At 42.4% G+C, this 20,042-nt stretch overlaps 1 protein-coding gene across 1 annotated transcript in view; it reads right to left on the bottom strand.

The window, feature by feature from the left end:
• Positions 1-5,268: 5,268 nt before the first annotated feature.
• Positions 5,269-20,042, bottom strand: part of efna5a (ephrin-A5a) — a 42,367-nt gene continuing 27,593 nt past the window's right edge. Inside the window, exons 2-5 of the mRNA XM_027012383.3 lie at positions 13,155-13,447; positions 8,859-8,924; positions 8,604-8,684; positions 5,269-8,498 (exon numbers count right to left, since the gene is read on the bottom strand). Coding sequence (XP_026868184.1) covers positions 8,374-8,498; positions 8,604-8,684; positions 8,859-8,924; positions 13,155-13,447 — 565 coding nt within the window. The 3' untranslated portion in view covers positions 5,269-8,373. The remainder of the gene's footprint in view (positions 8,499-8,603; positions 8,685-8,858; positions 8,925-13,154; positions 13,448-20,042) is intronic.

Below are 20,042 nucleotides of genomic sequence, written 5' to 3'. Positions count from 1 at the left end.
CTGACGGTCTGAACTGTGGTCAGTCGATACTGTTTGGCGAGAGTAAATCTCGGTGGGACTTTTATTTAATGCTTTAGATCTCATTACATCTTTTTTCCTGACAAAGTTTCAGTGCCTGTGATACTGTGTTAAGCTTGCCCCTGTGCACAGCTGCTTTCCGTGGCCTAGGATGAAAAGAAAATGATATTCTGACATAATGTTACAAATGGGAGCATGATATCAGGGTCCCTCCATTGTTTTGAGTTAGGGTTTTACAGCCTTGCTGGTTAACCTAAGAATGAGCATGTTTTCAGCACAGAGACATTCTTTAGCCTATTAAGTCACCATATTATCGTCCATTACACCCCTTGTGAATTTAACTAACCCACTAATTAAGTGATATTGACATGGTTTAAAATCACATTCTTAAAAAATGCCTTATTTATGGTGTAATTACAAAAAGATTCCCAAGAATCTGTAGCATGACTGAAACCAAATGTGCTTCCAAACTTAGGTGAGCCATGATGAATTGGGCATGTTGTTAGATATGAAAGATTGGCTGTGTTTGCTGTCCCCTGACTCTTGTACATGAGCCATTGCCCATGTGAAGGTTATGCTCCATCAGAACCTGCACAGCTCTTGGAAAATAAGGGAAACACATTAGAGGTCTCATCTGGAGTGCATGTTTCAAAAAGGAAGCCAAAGTTTGACCCACAGCACAGTATAAGGCTGGCTGGTTGAATCTGCACTGCGATTAATAACTCATATTTCCTAACCACATGTAAATGGTCAGTATTGTCTTTTTACTGCCTGGCTTTACTACTGACTAACTGATATTTTATTGCTATGTATAACCCAGCTTTGAATCTATCCACAAGACCCTAATTGAATTTGAAACATCATTTGCGTATCATACAGCTCAAGGTTGACCGATCTTGTCATAGATGTGCAAACTGTACATACAACATGAATGTCTTGGTGTACACCAGCTGGGCCTCTGTTAAGACCCGGGTGAATGAAAGAATTGTGTGCACTGCATGGATGTGTGTGATGTCAACTGGCTGAGGGTGTGAGAGATCTGCTCCTTGTCTGGAGCTCAGAAATGAGAAACAGCTTGGTCACTCCCCTTTTCCACACCTTCTGTCAGCAGGGCAGTCAGTAGATTCCTGAGACAGTCTACAATTTGACATGAGCTGCTCTTTAAGTGCATGCTTAATTTCAAGCTGACAAGTCTGGAGCCAAGAGAAATATTAATTTTTAGGCATCTCTATGAGTTTAGATAATCAGGAGCATTGAGGCAGGATATGGAAAATTTGAGCTTGAGGAGCTATGTGGGCCCTGTGTTTAAATCAAGGTCCCCGGAGAAGATGATAAAATATCTCAACAGAAATGTTTACATTTGCACTGTTTCTGAACACTGTGACTGTGCAAGCCTTTATGAAGCCTATCTCCCAGTGGCAATAAGGCTAAAGTAATCACCTTGGCTTAAAAACTCTGAAGACCATAAGGCTTACTTTACACTCACAAGCAAAATAATGATGGCCTTCACAGAGAGTGACATTAAATAAAGCTTTCTGGGAAGCAAAGGTGAAATCTTTTAATATCTTTGCATTAAACTAGAGGCAAGTGTTTTTTTTCTCTCCCCACAGTATAACAGAGTACAGAGTACAGCATGTTCACGAGGGACATAATCTGTCTTGGTACATCTATGGCAAGGAACCTTCGGTCTGTTGTAAATCAGGCTGATCAAAAAGAAGAATATGGTCTTCCCATAATGATATGAGGTGTATAGTTCATGTCTGAAAAACCCACATCCCTTTCGTTGCATGCGGCTGCCTGGTCATCACCAAACCATAAACTTCACTGGAAACTCAACACCCATCAGCTTCCCCATCTGCACATAATTATATGTTCATGCATATAGCTTGGCAATGCAGACTTGCTAACTACTTTAAATCATCCTCAAAATTGGCAGCAGTTGCACGCTTGGTTTGAATGCACAGGGCCAGGTTGTTGCATATTATATTACAAACTACAGTACAAGTGTGTTTCCATGTTTTATTCCTTAACTAAACAAGATACAAAGCAGAAAACATTGACATTACTGCAGTCCCCGTGACTCCTAATTTACATAAAAAAAAACATCTGAAGTTGAGATTTAAAAGCAAAAAAATTATGTTCAGCTATGTTTTAGCATTTTTTAGCAAACACTGACTTGTGGAATTTTTTTATTTTTTATGGTCTTGCTTACCACAAGAATCAAAATTCTTACCACAAATAGGTGCTTTAGATAGTCTGTGGTTATTCATTGTGAAAGCCTGTCATCCAGACCACATATAAATTCAGTACCAGACTGAAAACTAAAAAAACAAGCAAAAAAAAAAAAAAAACCTCTGGGAAGCCATGTCCTAATTAATTGACAGTACACAAGCCCAGAGTCACACAGAAAGCTTTGCGTAGGTGAGAGGTTGCATAGGCTGGTCCAGGAGGAGCAGAAATCGTTCTTAGCTTAGTCCTCCTCACTAGCTAGTAAAGGTCTGGTCTTAACTTGGCTCCGAGTCCATGTGACCCAAATACAGTTGAAATAGCATGCAAGCTTCAGCAGGGTACAGTGAATGGCCAGAAGTGCTGGCTTTAAAGCAACTGATACAGATTTTAAATTACTCAAAACAGCACTTTGTAGCACTAATTAAATCTCCCCTGTGCTATTTTCTGCTAAAAGTGAGTAGTGTGGCTAATTCCATTAAGATACCAGTCCACTAAGATACCAGTGTGAACAAGGCCCCAAAATAGACTATTGAGTGATAGTTTTCTTGTCTCAAAACAAAACCAAACACGAGCTTGACCTGATTCTGTGCCAGGCACACACCCAGGCATTTCCTCCCTGTGGTGCTGCTCCCTCATCACACAGCATGGTTGGTGCTAAGGGTAGGAGGTGAGCTGTTTTGTGGGTGAAGTAGTCCACTGAGATGTGTGGAATCACTCAGGTGCTCCCAGGAGGGTCACTGGGACTGGAACACCTGCTAGAGACCCAGAGCTCTCCCCTACAAGCCCCTTGTCTTCTCTTGATCCATTCACAACAATTCAGGTTTTAAGAAATTTCTGCTGATATTTTTGTGGATAATAATGAGGTATTACACATAAAAGGAATAATCATGATTGAAAATTCGAAACAGGGTAAAAGTAAAGCTACAAGAATACTCTTTTTTATCATAAAAGTATTATGCAAACAACTGCACTGGAAAAACAATGTTGTTTTTTACTATTGATTTAGTGTTTTAACTGATGTTTCCTTTGTGTACATAGGTCAAAGACATGGACAGCCTGCTCTCTGGCCTTGGAAATATCAACCAGACTGAGGCTTTCCCTCTGAGAAACGAGAAATGACTCCTCTCCACTGCAGTTCTAGGGTATTTTTAGAGCATTGAATGGAGTTGCAGATGGGCTGCATAAAGCTGAATAGTGCTCCATTTCTGAAACAAGAAATGATGTAGGCCTTCTGAGACATTCGGCAGGCTTTAACAGCAGTGGAGCTAATTCTTCTAATCATTCAATTTTATGTTTTATGTTCTTATGGTTATTATTTATTTATTTATTTATTTACTATTTTACATCAGGCTAAATAACCAGAAGTGATTTTCAGGGATATATGATCAGCCATTACACCTAATACACTCTAGGCTTATAATAAATCAAATATATAATGAATAATTACCTATTCTGTTTATACGATGATGTCCAACTTTAGGAATATTAGATCAGTTAGGTAACAGTGACTACAAAGGGGCCCTCTTATATGTGAACAGCACTAGACTGTCTTAAATTATAGTCAGTAACAGACCCATTCCGTTAAGAACATTATATATTTAGGTCTGTAAATCAAAAAGCAGTTATTCACCACCATATAATTCGATTGTTTATTCAACTGTTTATTCTGTAAGCATTTGTTTGAAATTTTATGATACTTAATGGTACAACTCTTCTGCCACTGAAAAAATGGCATTCTGTGCATATGACAGTGTGTACAAACCTCTGGAAGAGAGAGTTGTGCTTTAAAGCATGTTTGGCTCCTGAACCTTCTCAAGTAAAGCTATTGCATGTAAAACAACACCTATACTTACAAGACAAGGTACTGAAATTTAAACTTCATGTTATTCGACTATACTATTATTAGATGTCTTTGTGTATTTATCTGTTCTATTTCTATTTATCTCAGTTTCTGTGTTATTTCATAATTACTGTTTCATTGTGTATTTCTATTTTTTTGCTCTTGCCCTATTTCTGTAAGCACAGTAAATATATTTTAGACCATTGTTAATTTTGGACCAAAAATCCTTTGTTCACTGCTTATTAAACACTGGAAATTAAAATAACAAACTCTGTGAACACAGGCCCAAGTCTATGAAAACACTGCAGGCAGGTATCTATTTAAAAGAGTGTATGTGCTTGAAATTGAAGTGAGTCTAAGTGCTTGTTTGAAACATTAACATTCACTGACACTACCAAGCATTGAGTGTACCACACAGCACTGCAATAATGCAGTGTTGTGCCAGAGCTGAAGTAATCTGCATCCTCTCTCACTCACTGAAAATGTAATCTGATATTGAATTTGGTATGCATCATCATATAATGGCATGATTAATAACCTTCCTAACTGAGCTAAGGAAACTGTGCTCACATCATTCAGCCTAGTCACTGAGCAGATTGTTCCCAAAACAACTGATGCACTCAAATTTGTGAAGCACCTGTTCCTGCTGGGATACTTCTTTGTTCTTGACACCCATCATCATTACACTGTAGTAATAGCCAAAAAAAAAACCTCACAGTGCACACTGGCTTCAATGCTCAATGAGAATGTCACAGAGGTTAACAAACAGCACCTGGATTTTGACTACATGTCAATTCACAGAGTGATAAAGATAAAAAAAAAAAAGATGTAGTATTTTTACATATATTTGTATCCCAAATATTGCTTCTCACCTGTAAAGGAAATTAGTAGTCATTCAGAATGGAGAAAAAAATCTCTGTATTATAGTACTTTGCAGCTAGTGTAATCTGGATGTGAGGAATGGCATAGGATTTATATAAATAGGATTATCCATGACCCGAGCCTTCATTAAACTGCTCGCAGTGTGGTACCCTTTTACATGCTAGAGATTAATGCCCAAACACTATGGAAAAGACTGCAGCCGAAAATGACTCTCTTAAGGAATTTTGGCACAGGTACTGTGAGAAAATGTTTGCGTGTGTTATGGATTTGCAAAACAAGAAAACAACAGTCAGTTCTTACAACAATGACAAAGATTTATTTTATCTTTTTTTCCTTGTAATTAGTTTTAGCTGCTTTTGACAAGTGTATTTACAAACAATGCCATGAACATGTGTTTTGAACATAATGTATCAGGGCAGCAGGAGAGCTGCTTACATGACCAACACAAGGGCACATGACCAGGCAGCGACGCTTACTCGTTCAGGCCAATGATGGTCCATGTCGTCCACGGTGGTCCACAGCGCAGAGGAGACGGTCAGAGGAGGAAAGGGCTGCAAAAGGAATCCTGCCCCTAACTCTACAAACCTCCCTCCCCATTAAAAAAACAAAACAAAACAGTGGGACACACTGACTCAAGCTGGACTCAGGCTAAAAGACAAGACTAGCACACCATGGTCATTACCTTCCATTTCACCAAGTATTTCCAACAGGGTATGACAAAAGGGAGTTTGAGTGCTACCTTGAAACACAGTAAAGAGAGATGAAACAGCAATGCTTCTAGGCCAACAGTCAACACTGAAAAAAATGTGCTACAAAAGTAGTATTTCCTGATTTATGTCATATTACAAGAAAAGGCAAGGGTTCCTTTTTGTGACAAATGTACACCAGGATTTTTTTTACAGTTGCAAAGATATTTAGGATGTTTGGCAAAAACTTTAAGATGGGTAGAAATACACATATATTTCTATGCATTAAGGGTAGCAATGGCTCTTCCAGACCTTTAAGTTGGTTATTTTTGTGATTCTGGCCAAGGGACAGCACACTGTCAGCGCAACAGCAGCACCTGGTTCGGGTGCTTGAGTTAGATAAGGCAGATGGTTAAATGTCAGAACATCCTATTCAGAATGAATGTACCATGCACAAGTGAAATCAGCATAACAGGGACATTAGTGTCAAATACAAAAGAAATGAACAATGAACACTGATATTAAATGTCATCCTTGTTAAATGTCTCAGTGCTCTTATTTTTACTAAGCACAGGTACAAAATGTAACTGTTCTAACACTGTATATACCATAGATAACCTACGGATACACAGTATCCATAAAATTAGGATTCATATGCTCCTGTGTTAACTTCTTTTTTTTTTTAAACAATGAAAGTAGTTTTATGTTATAGCAGCACACCACATTAATCTCAAACCAATCTACCACAATCAGCTACTGTGCTTTGTAGTCCATCCATCCAGAGAGGAAAGACAAGAGGCCTGCAGTCCTTAAAAGTCCTCTGTCTGATCACCTGTGACTACTGGTGCAGGAAAACCGTACTAGCAAGCACAGAGACCAGGGCAAATATTTACTGTTTTTTTTGTGTGTGAAGCCCATGACTATTGATCACAGCAGGAGCGCTCGTCTTTCCCCTGTCTCTCCGTAGTACATGAGAGTAACGTTAGCCTGCAGCTAAACCGGACACCGACCAGCTCTCACACGGCAGTCGATTTTTAATTCCAGAAATGACCCGCATGGGGCCACAGTATGTGGCCCACATAGCTGACACCCTGCACAACATCAAAGAGCCTATTAAATCACCCCGGGCCATCAGCTGCCATCAGGAATGGGAGCATCGTTGTGTCAGCGTTGTTTCACCCATGTTCAGATGACACTCCTTAGATGATGATGGCCTGCTCAGTGCCCAAAAAAAAGAACTGAAATGCATGAACTTCTAAAACGCTTGGTGCATTAAAAATTTCCCTGAAAACTTTGCTTTGATATGCAGTGTTTGTAAATTTATTGTTCAGTTGGCAATATGTGTGATGTCATTAGCACAAATTAAGTTTATGTTCATTTTAAAGGCTTTGGGAAGAGAGGACAGACAGAACTGCCAGTATAATGTTAATAAATCAATTAATGCACTACTCATTTTAAACATGGACCCCAGTTAACAACTAAACAGATTCACATACTTTGCTTTAAAAATAACTAAAGCAAATAATAATTTGCTTTGAAATGATACAAATTAGATGTTGACTGAAAACATGGCCACATTCTCAGACTGCTCTTCCCTGATATCAGTTTAAGGATCAATTAAAGTAACTGAAAACATTAGCTAACAATAAGAGCAGGCTGGATCAGACACTCAGATCGTGGTTACACTAGTGCTGAGACTCAGCATTTGTGATGCTCCTCCTGAATCCTGGCTACCAGCTACAGTGGCAGTGTGTGGAGAGCTTAAAGACTTGGCAATAAATAGGGAGGGAAATATGCTTAGCCAAACAAATTAGTATATTCACTTAAACAATTGATATTGGTGAGGCTCCAAACTCTATGACAAAATAGCAATGTAATAACTACACTTGAACTGAGCAATTCACTTCAAGAATACATTATCCACTTCTTATTCCCATAACTGTACACACTGTACAAAATGAGTGCTTATTTCTTTAGCTAAGAAAACTCTTCAAAAACTACTATTCCTCTGAAAAGGAGTCCTCAGTTACTTGCCCCATTAAAATAACTCACTTCTTCTTTTTTGATAGAAGATACACTCTTAGACTACTGGTTCCCCTTCAGTCCTGTAAACACTTGTGTCTGTAGTCCCCAATAGTGCCCATGTTTCCAGTGGATAGTCCTTCTCGACATGACATGGTCTCATAAACTCATAGACAGGAGTCCTGTATCGCTCTGTCGTAAGACTTCTTCACATTGTCAAACGCAGCCAGTTTGTGGCATAGAAATCAGTCTCTCCAAAAAGTCATTTCCTTTTTCAAGCCTACATTTCAAGATAAGCCCTTAGAGGTGATGTGTAGGGCTATAAGGGAGAGAGGCTGTTTGCGAATATATGTTAGTGTGTTTGGTTCAATGTCTGTTTTTGTGTGTCTGTTTGTTTTATGTGTGCATGTCTGTTTCTGTTTCTTTTGTGTGTCAAATAAACATGGGGGTGGGGTTTGGGGGAAGGGTGTTGCACATAATAATTGAAATCCACCAGAATCGACCCAGCAATACCACTGGGCAGTGAGACACACTCTCTCACAGGCAGAGTCAGAAGACGTGTGGCACCTTCTTGTTAGACGATGTTCTGAATCTCAGTTGAGATAATGAGCAGCTCCAATGTCTACTAAAAAGTGCTCTTTTCTGAGTCCTCCTGTGTGTTAAGGTTGGGATGTGTGAGTGCATTCACACAGGACGCTATAACTGTAAGAGAGAGAGGAGGAGGAGCAGGGTGGAGGCCAGCATGGCACCAGCTATGGGCGCATGCACCGCTGAGCTGACATCGCCTCGGGACGGTTCTGCCGATTCATGGCTCGTGTCATCTGAACAGCGAAAGGGAAATACTTTAGTTGGGGACTGAGAAGACACACAAGAAAATATCCCAATACATGCAGCCAAAGAAGGGAAACTCCCTGGAACACACAAACCTCTGGGCTCTATAGAGTTATCCATTCTTTCATTGACATCGAAGAGGCGGTCATGAACGCTGACAGTTTTCACACAGTTGTCTGCAAGAGAAACATAAAACAGGGTGTTGTCAGGACAGGCTTCATTATATCAGTACTGTATCCAGATCTCCTTGTGAATTTCATGCTTTGATAAATGGTGTGATTAGAGTGCGAAAACAAAATAATGACAAGAGATCTGGGGGGAGTTAGTTTTGGGGGAGATCATAAACTTACTTGCTGGTCTCACAAAAACTTTCAACCTCAGGCATGTTCTTCTCCCATTTTCAGCAACTGTAGAGGCTGTGAAAACAATTAACATGTTTACTATCACACCCAATAAATCCATTCCACCTGTGCCCAAAGACATCAGAATAATGATTTTTACAGGAAAGCAATGTAGGAAAGTTTATTATTTTTAACTTTTAAGGATTATTTATAAATAAGTCTGAATCTGAGGTCCCTCCCACCAAGATCAAATGGCAGGACAACATAAGCTGCCTTTTACAAGTTGAACACTGCCCAGGCAAAAATAACTGCGGAAATCAAGACGGCCGACAGAAAACATCCCATTTGGAGTGGTGAGAGGCAGTTCGATACCTGAACAGTCTGCCTCTCCTCAGCTATTACCTGTCTAAGCTGAGACACCGATGTCTGGCTGTCGCCACATGCTCCATGGCCTCATTTAACTGCCTGCACTAGCTCTGTCCTCAGAGGGAAACACAATCAGCATTCATTTCATTACCCAGCCATATACGCAGGCAGCGCTATATTGGATATGCTGTTTCCCCTGTCATCTTAGCCATGGGCCATGCTTCTCAATTTGTCCTCACCATAAAGGAAAGCCTATTAGTGCTTAAAGAGGAACAGGGGGATGAGCTCCTCTCCTCGCCCCCATGTCTTTGTGTTGCAGGTAATGCAATCTCCTGCCAATGCAAATGAGGGTCGAGGAGCGAGAGGGAGTGCTTTGGTATTTCTCGCACACATCACACTAGAGGTAAAGGTGAGTAAGTAATGAGCAATGGAAAACACTTCAAGTAAATTCCCCCACTCAAAGGCACATCACAGAACAAGCAGTTCACACAGTCAAAACAGCATGCTGTTGACTGAATTGTTAAAAATGACTTTTGTTGACATGCAGGACTACAAAATCACATGTGATTTAAGTTCACAATTGGCATAAAAATGGAAAGTCAAATACTTTGTCTTGGACACAACTAATGTAAGCAAAATGCTTTCAAATGGCTGTGTGGAAAATGTATACCGCCTTTGGCCTTTTTGACTTCTGCTGGCTGAATATAATCTTTCCACCTGCCCCTGAACCTTGATTGGCTACTTCGTACATCAACACCTGCTACTTAAACTCCTATTGACTGCTAACAACATCAACAGCTGCAAATGACAGTTCATTGAAAGCTACACCTGTTGCCAAAAGATCTGTACTGATGATACAAATGACCTCTGTTCAAACTCAGACTGCACTATCTACTCAGTGATTAGATTCCAAGTCTTTGATTATTCTGCACATCAGTGAACATTATTATTGAGTCAAATAAGAAAAAAGAATCATACTGGAATGGCATCAGTGTCTGATGAATTAAAAATGTACACTTGAAGTAATATCACTGAAGTAATCACATATTACTGTATAGACCAACTAATCCCTAAGTCCCATTATTTCCACCAGAATGCAGTGTGTTGCTGTCAGCTCAGGCTTACATGTGTCCCTGCTGTGTGGGGTCTCCAGATGCTCCTAATCTGCCTTGCTGTCTCCCCTTTCACACACCCCCCCCCCCCCCCAACTGTGGGAAGAGGACGGGTTAAATCAAAGTGCTTATATGTTGTCTACAGTGACACACTGGGACTTTTTAGAACCCTTAATCATGTCCCCACAAGCATATTTACTTTGAGTAAATATAAACTTTGACTGCTTTTGTCTCATTTCTCAAGTGTGGCAGAGCATAAAGCCAGTACTGGCTGCAAACATGGCCTCAGGAAAGCTCCAGAATGGCAGCACATGCATGTGCTGTGCAAACATCTGCATGTTGCAGTGTTGGAGATATTTTATTTCAATTGAACTCTTTCCCTGTCATGCTCACAGCAGAATTACAGGCTCCTGGCACTGTAACTTCTCTTTCTGAGTTTGCAATAGTTTAAATGAACAGTTACCAGAACTGCGTGCTGCATTAAGATAATTGGTCTGGTGTCTGATAAAAGCACTCAAGTCCTGTCAAGCCCGGACAGCGAGCCATAGTCAGCCTGTGCTGTATCGCGTAACTCACCTCGCCCTGCTGCAGCAGCAGACGCTTAGGCTAGACACTACAGCTCAGGCCATCGGAGGCCACAGTGCATGCCGTGCTGTGTACAGTCTTAGCAGCTTCTCGATGCCTCCAGACATCAGATCCACTGCAGAGTCTCCCAGCCGGGACGCGGATGCCCGGGGTTTAGCAAACCTCCTAGACACCCCCATCTCTGGGCTAACAGATCAGATGTGATGAAACTGAGAAGGTTGATAAGTGTGAGGAAGATGGCTTGATAAGATGTCTTCTAATGACTTCTGTTCTGCCACATTCTTGGGGCTCTAAGAGTGCTTTGCGACATAAAGGAAAATTAGGTTAAGTCACTCATTAAAGAGCTTCTTTTAAGTCAACTGCAAAGACCTACATTTCTATTGAGTGGGCAGATCTGAGCTGGCCCACTTAGTTTAAACGCTCCTGGTCTATCGTATCATCACAACCAGACTTGGGTTTTTGAAGCAGGCCCGTATCAGACAGCTCCATACTGCAGTCAGCGCCTCTCACACAGGGGGTGGGGAGACAGACCAAAAACCTCCCTTGAAATTGGATTTCTATCCTCCAAGATTAAGATCAGACTTCCACCCGGGCCATATTGGAAAAACATGCTGCCTTAAGCCATTCAGGATTCAGAGTTCAACTGCAGTCACCAGAGCATGTTCACATTTGACCCTGGAGGGGCGGCCCTGTGATCCCCTCTGATCGTTTCCTGAGGAGGCTGGACCCATTGACTGACAGCACAGAGGCTGCCCATGTCACCCTCCGGCTCTGCGAAAGTGACCTCTCACTCTGAATCATTAACCATCACAGAATCTAACAAAGAAACTCTGTCTACTTAATGCAGACACACAGCTATGCAACTAACCAATGGTACAAATACAAACTAATTCACAGCTAAAACCAGAGCTTAACCAGTGTGTGTTTATATATATATATATATATATATATATATATATATATATATATATATATATATATATATATATAAGCTCAACTAAAATAACGGTCTGAATAAGAGAATATTTTAAAAATTGCTGGCTATCTCATTATACATCCAGCCTTATGTCTAGACAGGTTTGTGTGTTCTAGTGAGGTTAAATTCCTTGCACTATGAGTGTTACTTTAACACTTTATAACATAATGTGAGCCAAAATGACAGATTATTTCCTTCTCCCGTTAGTTGCAGTGTTCGTTGGAGAAAATGGCTTTTTGTCTAAGCGAGTTCACAACAGTTGAATCATAAAACTGAGTCACACAGAAAGGAGCTCTTAGTGGCCCTAGTTCATATCCCCTCACTCGCCATTCCTGTAAAAACTTCAGATTACCTGACAGCTCCAGCATTTCATCTGAGATGTATCACATCCTACTGTCTTGACTCAAAGCCCCCCGGAGAAATGAACTCTGTTCTACATTGTGACTTTGCCTTTTATGCGCACCCATATAAAAAATGCACTCTAATCTCCTGCTAAGATCTCACCCCTAATCATTGTTTACTGTGCAGAACCTTCTCTCACTCCCTGCTTATACCCATCTCTGTTCTTTTGGTTTCTCCCTCATCTCTTTTTCACATTCCACAAAATAAACATGTTTTGATGTTCCTGTATGTTCTGTCAGTTCATCAGGTTGACTCGCTCAGCCTGCCTCTCTTCTCTGTGCTTGTATGTGTGTGTGTGTGTGTGTGTGTGTGTGTGTGTGTGTGTGTGTGTGTGTGTGTGTGTGTGTGTAAATGAAGCCATGTTGGGCTGCACCGGGCCAAGCCGGCGCACCACTCTAGCGTCTTATTTTGTCTTCCCTCTCCCACTCCGCAGGGATCTGACTCCAGTTGTAAAAACATGGCTTTTGGTGCTTGTTTTGAAGGGCCCTCTCACGAGCAAAGGAAAGCTGAGACTGGGAACTCGCAAACAAAGACGCCTTACAGGAAGACCCCGAGAGTCAAGACGGTTTTCCACTCAGGCTTGGGTTTTTGTTTAAATATGTTTTGCCAGGCCTCCCAAAGCACAAATTCATACTTGCTGATGGCGGTTCTCCTCCTCACTTGGAATACTTATCTTCAAATATTACCAGTATTCCATAAGGATGCGAGCACAATATCTTTTTATGAGCCTCCTACAGCTGGAGTGTAAGATGAATAACCTTCCTTGCAAACCCAAAGAAGATGTACATATACCCAAACAAGATATGACAGCAGTACAACTGCTGAACCACAGTGGTGACTTCTCTCACAACCATCCACACTCACATATGTAGTAGTATTCCCTGCCCGGCCGGAACTCGAAGCCCAGAGAGAATGGTGTGAAGAGCTGGAACTTCTCTGAGAACTTGAGCGGCCCGCTGGGCGAGTGGGGCCGGTTGCACTCCCAGCGCTTGAAGCCCGTGGCGGTGTGGTCGCAGGAGCTGTAGCCATCGTAGTTGACCATGTAGAGCATGTAGCGCTCCGTCCTCTCCTCTGGCACAGAGTCCATGTAGTGGGGACAGTAGACGTCCAGGTAGTCATTTATGCACACATCAATGTGATAATCTCCCCGGTAGAATCTGTGGAAAGAAGGACATAATACATTTTCAGTCCTCTACTAGATGGGAGATGATAAAGACATGTAAAAGTCCTATTGCTCCTTTTTTTTAATGAGTCACCGTATTCATAAGCAGCTACACTAAATGGCTGCAGCTGGATGAAACCTCTTATTTAAGAGTAATTATCATAAATGTGAAAGGGAATTGAATCACCCATCTTTGGCTAAGGATCAGCAGAGAAATTATTAATCTTTTCGTTGACATCGCAGTTTTAAATTGTCTAAAAGTATGAGGTTTGTCTCAGAGAAATATGACATTTTGAATAATGACACACAGAGGAATTTCAGAAAGGGGAAAGATGTGCATTTCAGATGTCAAAGTAGCATACTGTTCCAGATTTACATCTTGTTTATTGCAAAGAGAAAGGACCTCAGGAGTATCCCGCCAAGCATAAACGTCAGTGAGACATGCAAAGTATTCACTGCTGAACGAGGAAGCAATTCGAAAACATACACTCCCCAAGGCACAGTGTAGTGTGGCACCCCTCCAGCCCTAGTGGGGATGAGCTGGCTCAGTGTAATAGAAGAGCCCCATCGCAGGCGTCTTCAGAAACTGGCCCTCTGCTCACTCGTGACACTGCTCTAATGTAACACAGTATAAGATTGCTAGTGCCTGTGCATGCATGAGGGGACAATCTGATGGTGGTATCTGTAACTCAGAGGGAGGCTCACTACATCCAAGAAGAGAGGCCCGAGTCTGCTGATGCCCCGCGGGCATCCAGGAGAGCGCCAGGCGAGCAGGCGGATTCATGTGATCGTAGTGCTGGGACCCTGCTGTGGGCAGCAGCACAGCTGGGTGCTCTGACACAAAGATTTCCACTCATTAGGGACAATAAAAGCCTATTGAGCACAGATGGAGCTCGAGAGCTATCAGATTATCGTTATGTGGATTTCAAATGCACCGCTGGAATACTGAGTGTCCCTGCCAGTTTGGCAAGCCTGGCATTGATGTTGTGTGTGTGTGTGTGTGTGTGTGTGTGTGTGTGTGTGTGTGTGTGTGTGTGTGTGTGGAAATGTGTGCTGCTCAAACTCATTATGCAGAAAACTTATGGAACCAGTTTTGAGAATCACTGCTTAACCAGAGCTCCTGATCCTAACTGAAAACAAAACCTATGGTAAGACTAAATATCGCCTCTTTCATGTTCAATCCTTACTTTATTCAGTACATTCATATTTTGATTTTCCTCTCATATATAAGTATTTGACTTAACACAGATTTGGGACATCTGACGTTGCAGTAGGTAGGTGTACATTGTTGTTTTTTCTGTGTCATTCCATCCATCACGAGTCATCGGCAGTGAGAAGTCAGCTATTTCCTCAGCCAAATCATTACTGTCTTACATTTCCTATAATTTCAGGAAGGGAGATTCAGCTTGAGGCAGCCACTGAAGAGATGCCGTCAACATCCATCTCGGAGGCCAGAGACAGGTCTGCTGACTGAACTGGTGTACGTTACGCCAACACAGCTATTAGCACCCTGAGAAACTGCTTTTCCCATTCAATACTCCAATCGAGGCTTCCAATTAGAGCAGCAAATGACTGCGGTAAAAGCACAGCAGCATTTACATGTCCATCACTTCTTACCTGAGACCATTACAGGCATTTGATAGGATTACCAACAGCAAGTTCTAAAACAGCTTTTTGCTGAAGGACAGTGAAGGGTCATCTTCTCCAGGTCACTGGAGGTAAGTATTGGTAACAAACATTAAAAGACAAATAGCAAAGAATTATTCAGCTCTTTGGAACACAAAGTCCTAGACAAACATGGGTCGCTTTGTTATATATTGTAAAATCAATAAAGAAGAAGCATAAATATGGAATATGTTCATTGTTGAAGTAAATTTCACCTCTGTCATATGTTTTCAGTGACCATAAGAGCTGCTCTGGTGATTCATAAAGAAGGTTGACCCCATTAGAGTACTGGAACAAAACAAACAACTCATCAACATGACGTTCATTCATTTCTTCATTCACTGAGTGAAGAGCAATGGGACAGCTGCTCAGTAAGGCACACAATGCTACTGCAATTTATCATTAAGATTAAAAAAAAGAACTCATTAGAGGCATCTATCACAGTTACTTACACAAACACAGAACAGGGCTGACCTCATAGCAAGTCCTGCATCAAAGCAGCCCCATAACGATATTCAGACACACACTCACACTGTCTCAATCTCTGTGTGTGACCTGACACACATGGGGTTGGGTAGGTGATGACCGGGGCAGACTATTATCTCCAGAAAGGCAAGTGGCTTGGCGTGGAAACACTCCTGGTGTTTCCTACATCTCATGATTGAAACTGGGTCAAGACAAGGTCAAATTTAGAGAGACTGAAGAGATTGAAAAACAAGGAAAGCTTTTGACTCCATAATGTATTGGAGGATAATATGGAGTATAGAAATGCCACCTGGTTATTTATATCTACATGATAGCAAAAGGTATAATATTAGACACAGGTCAGGAAACAGGCAGGTAACATAATAAGGCAGCTGAAGACCAGCTTATCATCACTCAGTCACTCTGCTCCATGCCACACTGAGTGCACAGAATTGAGATGTGCAGGCCACCTGCATTCACTCAACCGGTGCCTAATCTCCCAGGCCTCTAGAGGGAGCTCTTTAGGTAATTACAGCCATGACTCCCTCGGGCACAGACCAGCTAAGCCTCTGGCCCTGTGGCCCTTTTAGAGTCGCAGATGGAGGGCCCCCTCCTCATATTACAGCTCCCTGAGCAGCACTAGACTGCTCACACACAGTTGGCCCATCACTCAGCCAATAGAAGCAGTGGCAAACCTTCAAGGGCTTCACATATCGCTCATTCCCTCCTTCTAAGCAAATGTCCCTCCAGAAGCATTAACGTTTACACACACAATAGTCTGCCCCTGATGCCATACTGAGCTAGCTTGGCAAAAGCCTCAAAAGACAGATGAAGGTGGGGTAAAAAGGCAAATAAAGAAGTGACATGTCCCTTGTTCGGTGTATTTCCCACTTAATCTGTAAATTCTATGCGTAGATACAAGAAATATTGCTTTTTACATAGTAAATGCTTGATGTTGGTGAGAGACTTGAATATAATTGGATGAAAGAATAATGGCTAGAACCTGGATAGATCTGTAGCTGTGTAATAGTGAGAAAGAAGGTATGAGAGAGATCTATCACTTCGAGCAATGAAGGGGAAAGAGAGTCTGAGTGACTGAGAACGGCTGTGTCAGCTTGTGTGAGATTGGTGCATGTTTTACATGTACAATATGTGGAAGGTATTTGCAGTGGCACAGGTCAGTCTGGCCATTCTCATGTCGCTGTGATTAGCAGTGAGTGTCTGCTGCAGCATGGTGTGCGTCAGTCATCACCCCCCACCCACACACACCACCCAGCAGGGCTCTGTTGCTCCCACTGTGGTTAACCCTAGGGGCTGACAACCAACAACACATACACACACACACACACACACACACACACACACACACACTCACACAAAACGCTCTGGTGGCAGACCTTCTCATACATTTCCATGTTGTTGTCTCACGGCATTACGCCTGCATTCCTTGTCTCATTTTTGCCGTTTGCACATCCAGCTGTGCGTGGCTGCATTAATAAAATAATACACTCCTCTAAAAAAAAAACCTCATCACTACGAGTGAGAAGCATTTTAGTTTGTTATGGATCTGTCCTAACTAGATTGAGGAGAATGAGTACCTGACATAAACTCTAGTGGGACTGATGGAACACTGGGCCCCCTGTGAGGTCGGAACCAAAGGTCGGGGGTCATGAAGTGCTTATTATTAATGAAGGCCCCATTATTCAGGAGAGACCGAAAAGGGCAATGGCGGTGACCCCTGGCTCGTCCATCTTTGGGGCGTCTGCGAAGGTCACGCATCACACACTGAGTGGGAAGTGCGCTTAATGTGGCAAGCAGGCCGGAGTGGCGGGTTGGCAATCCCGCCCTGGCGATCCATCCAGCAGAACAAACAAGCAGAGAGTCGGCAGCATGAGCAACAGGAGCAGAGCAGGAGCCCGAAGCGGCCAGCTTGTAAGTGAAACTCCAACCTGCCTCCAACCACAGGCGGTGGAGCTGAGCTGTCCCACAGGACTCAAGCCGCAACACGGCGCGACAGATCCCCTTTCTCGGGACTGGGAGGGTCTGCGCTGCACACAAGCAAGTCAGCGCTGAATCAATTAAAATGAAGGATGCCATTAACAAACCACAAATCCCGGTTTCAAATCAACAAGCTGCGGTAAATGTCCTTGCTGTGCTCCCTCCCCCGAATATGGGTGATTTGTAATACAGCCACCAGCACGATGTGACAGCGCTGTTTTAGGAATATTGCTAGGGTGTTCTTAGAAAGACAAGGCCTGATTGATCAGCAGGGAGGCAGTCCTGTGAGGGGGCGGACGTGGGAGAGTGAGCTGCATGCCGGCTGATCATGCGGACTCAGAGAAAAAGATCGGGGAGCGAGCAAGAGGGTGGTCCACATGCCAGCAGGCAAACCGTTTTTATCTTCAACAAACGCAGCAGCTACAAAAAAAAAAAAAAAAAAAAAAAAAAAAAACCAGCATATGTAACGTCATGTAACATCTAAACATAGAGTGGCCTTAGAGTGGTGAACATGCATGCTCAGGCCCCAGACACCTGGTGCCCTCAATCTCTCATTGCCTGCCCAGACCCTTCTCCCTCAGAAGCTGTCAGAGCTACCTTCATCAGCCAGCCAGCCTGCAGGGCCCACAGCCAGAACACTCACCCACACACGCTCACACACGCACACACATGCACACACATACACACACACACACACCTCAATTTTACCAGTTTTATAAATTACATTCAAATAAGGCATGTTTTTACAAACAACAAAACCAAATATTTTCAAATAAAATAAAGTGGCAGACAGTCATAACACCATCATGATTTCGAATTACATATCTTAAGTCTGGGACTGTATTACTATAAGCTGTAAACAGTTGTTCTTGAACTGTACACATACTCTAAGACTGGAACTAACTATCTTACAAAACAATCTATCCTATATTCTCTCCTCATTCATTCCAATAACATTTTTTTTTTTTTTTGGAAACACGTGAGAGGCATGTGGGCTTAGGCAGACTTCGCTTGAGCAGTTTGGGGCTTGCTGTTTCCTGATGAGCAACACCTGCAGCCCTCATCTGAATTTCCCTCATCCCCTGCTTGCAGGGCTCAGCTCAGTCATGCAGTGCATGCTGGGATGCTTGGTCACTACGGCCCAAGCTGCAGTCACAGTGGGAGCCCATGGTCCGCGAGCCAAGTCCAGCCCTCTGTCGACGGCCTCTCGTGAACACTGGGATTTACTATCTCCATTGGATGGGAGGTGATGAAGCAGGGAAGAGCAGCTTTCCATTAATCAAGTGCCCCACTGACTCGCTGCAGCCTGAACCAAACAGTGCACCACGCCTCATGGAGGCAGACAGCGGCGAGAGGAAGGTCAGAGACAGATGTTTTCTATCTCACATAGAAGGTGGACATGAGGAATGCTTACAGCTCTGTGATGGGGGCATTCACGTCTGAGCGCACTGTGTGTTCCGCATGATCCCACACACCCTCCTCTCATATCTACATCCTGAACGGACAGCTCCAAGTTCAACAAGCCCTTTTGAGAAAATATTTATTATGGCGTGTGATTGCATGATTGACATCATAAGATAATATCATAGTTTAAAATACTGCAATTGGTGTGGTATTCTTTGAAGTGACGAATTATAGCCTGTAATACAAATGTAATAAATCTATGTTTGGAATATTTTTGTCTGTTGAGGACAAGTGACATTTAGCAAGTGCATAATCATCACAGCCATATTTATCACGGTTCTCATCTAGCAAGCCTGATTAACTTGCTAGACATTAATTTGAGGTCAATTGCATGTTAATATGGAACTGTAATCCATCAGATACACAGAGTCATTTATTTAGCATCCAGACTGGATATGTAAAGTAATTACCAATACCCAAGAAACCACACACCATTAGATTTAACCCATCACCTCAAGTGTTATAGCTATGTGGCAGTTACTACTCTATTGTTAGCTGACAAATGCCTTGCCTGTTCTCACTTTAAAAGATGTATAGCGTGGCCTTGCCCCAGAGACAGGAGAGGGGAAACACTAACAGGAAAGAATGGTGAGGTGGCATGTTGACACTCACAATGCTGGGTATTAATACCCAGGCCACCTGAAAGGCAGGCATGCCCATGTCTCGTCTAGCACATGGGTAGCAGGAGAAGGGGAGATGAGAGTTGTTACGGACTATGATAGTCATCCCTCCTCTTTACTTAATATAGCAACACACTTGTAACTCTGCTCGTTGTAGTATTGAAGTTGTTCCCCTTATGTTGGAAACAGTAATTTGTCCAACCAGAAAATGCCTGCCAAAGGTTTATGTTTGCTTGCCTTATTTAGAAAAATAATAACAAAATAAACTTTTTTGTCAGGTCAATATGTGGTATGGTGAGAACAGAAAATGCAAGAAAGCACTTTAGGTCTTGGATGCCATAGAGGTTCTGAGTGTGAGGCCTCTATGGCATCCAAGAC

The sequence above is a fragment of the Electrophorus electricus genome, chromosome 8, assembly GCF_041902795.1.
Source record: "Electrophorus electricus isolate QZ-2024a chromosome 8, ASM4190279v1, whole genome shotgun sequence".
NCBI lineage: Eukaryota > Metazoa > Chordata > Actinopteri > Gymnotiformes > Gymnotidae > Electrophorus > Electrophorus electricus.
The sequence above is the reverse complement of the archived record's forward strand: the minus strand, read 5'-3'. Positions and strand labels throughout refer to the sequence as shown.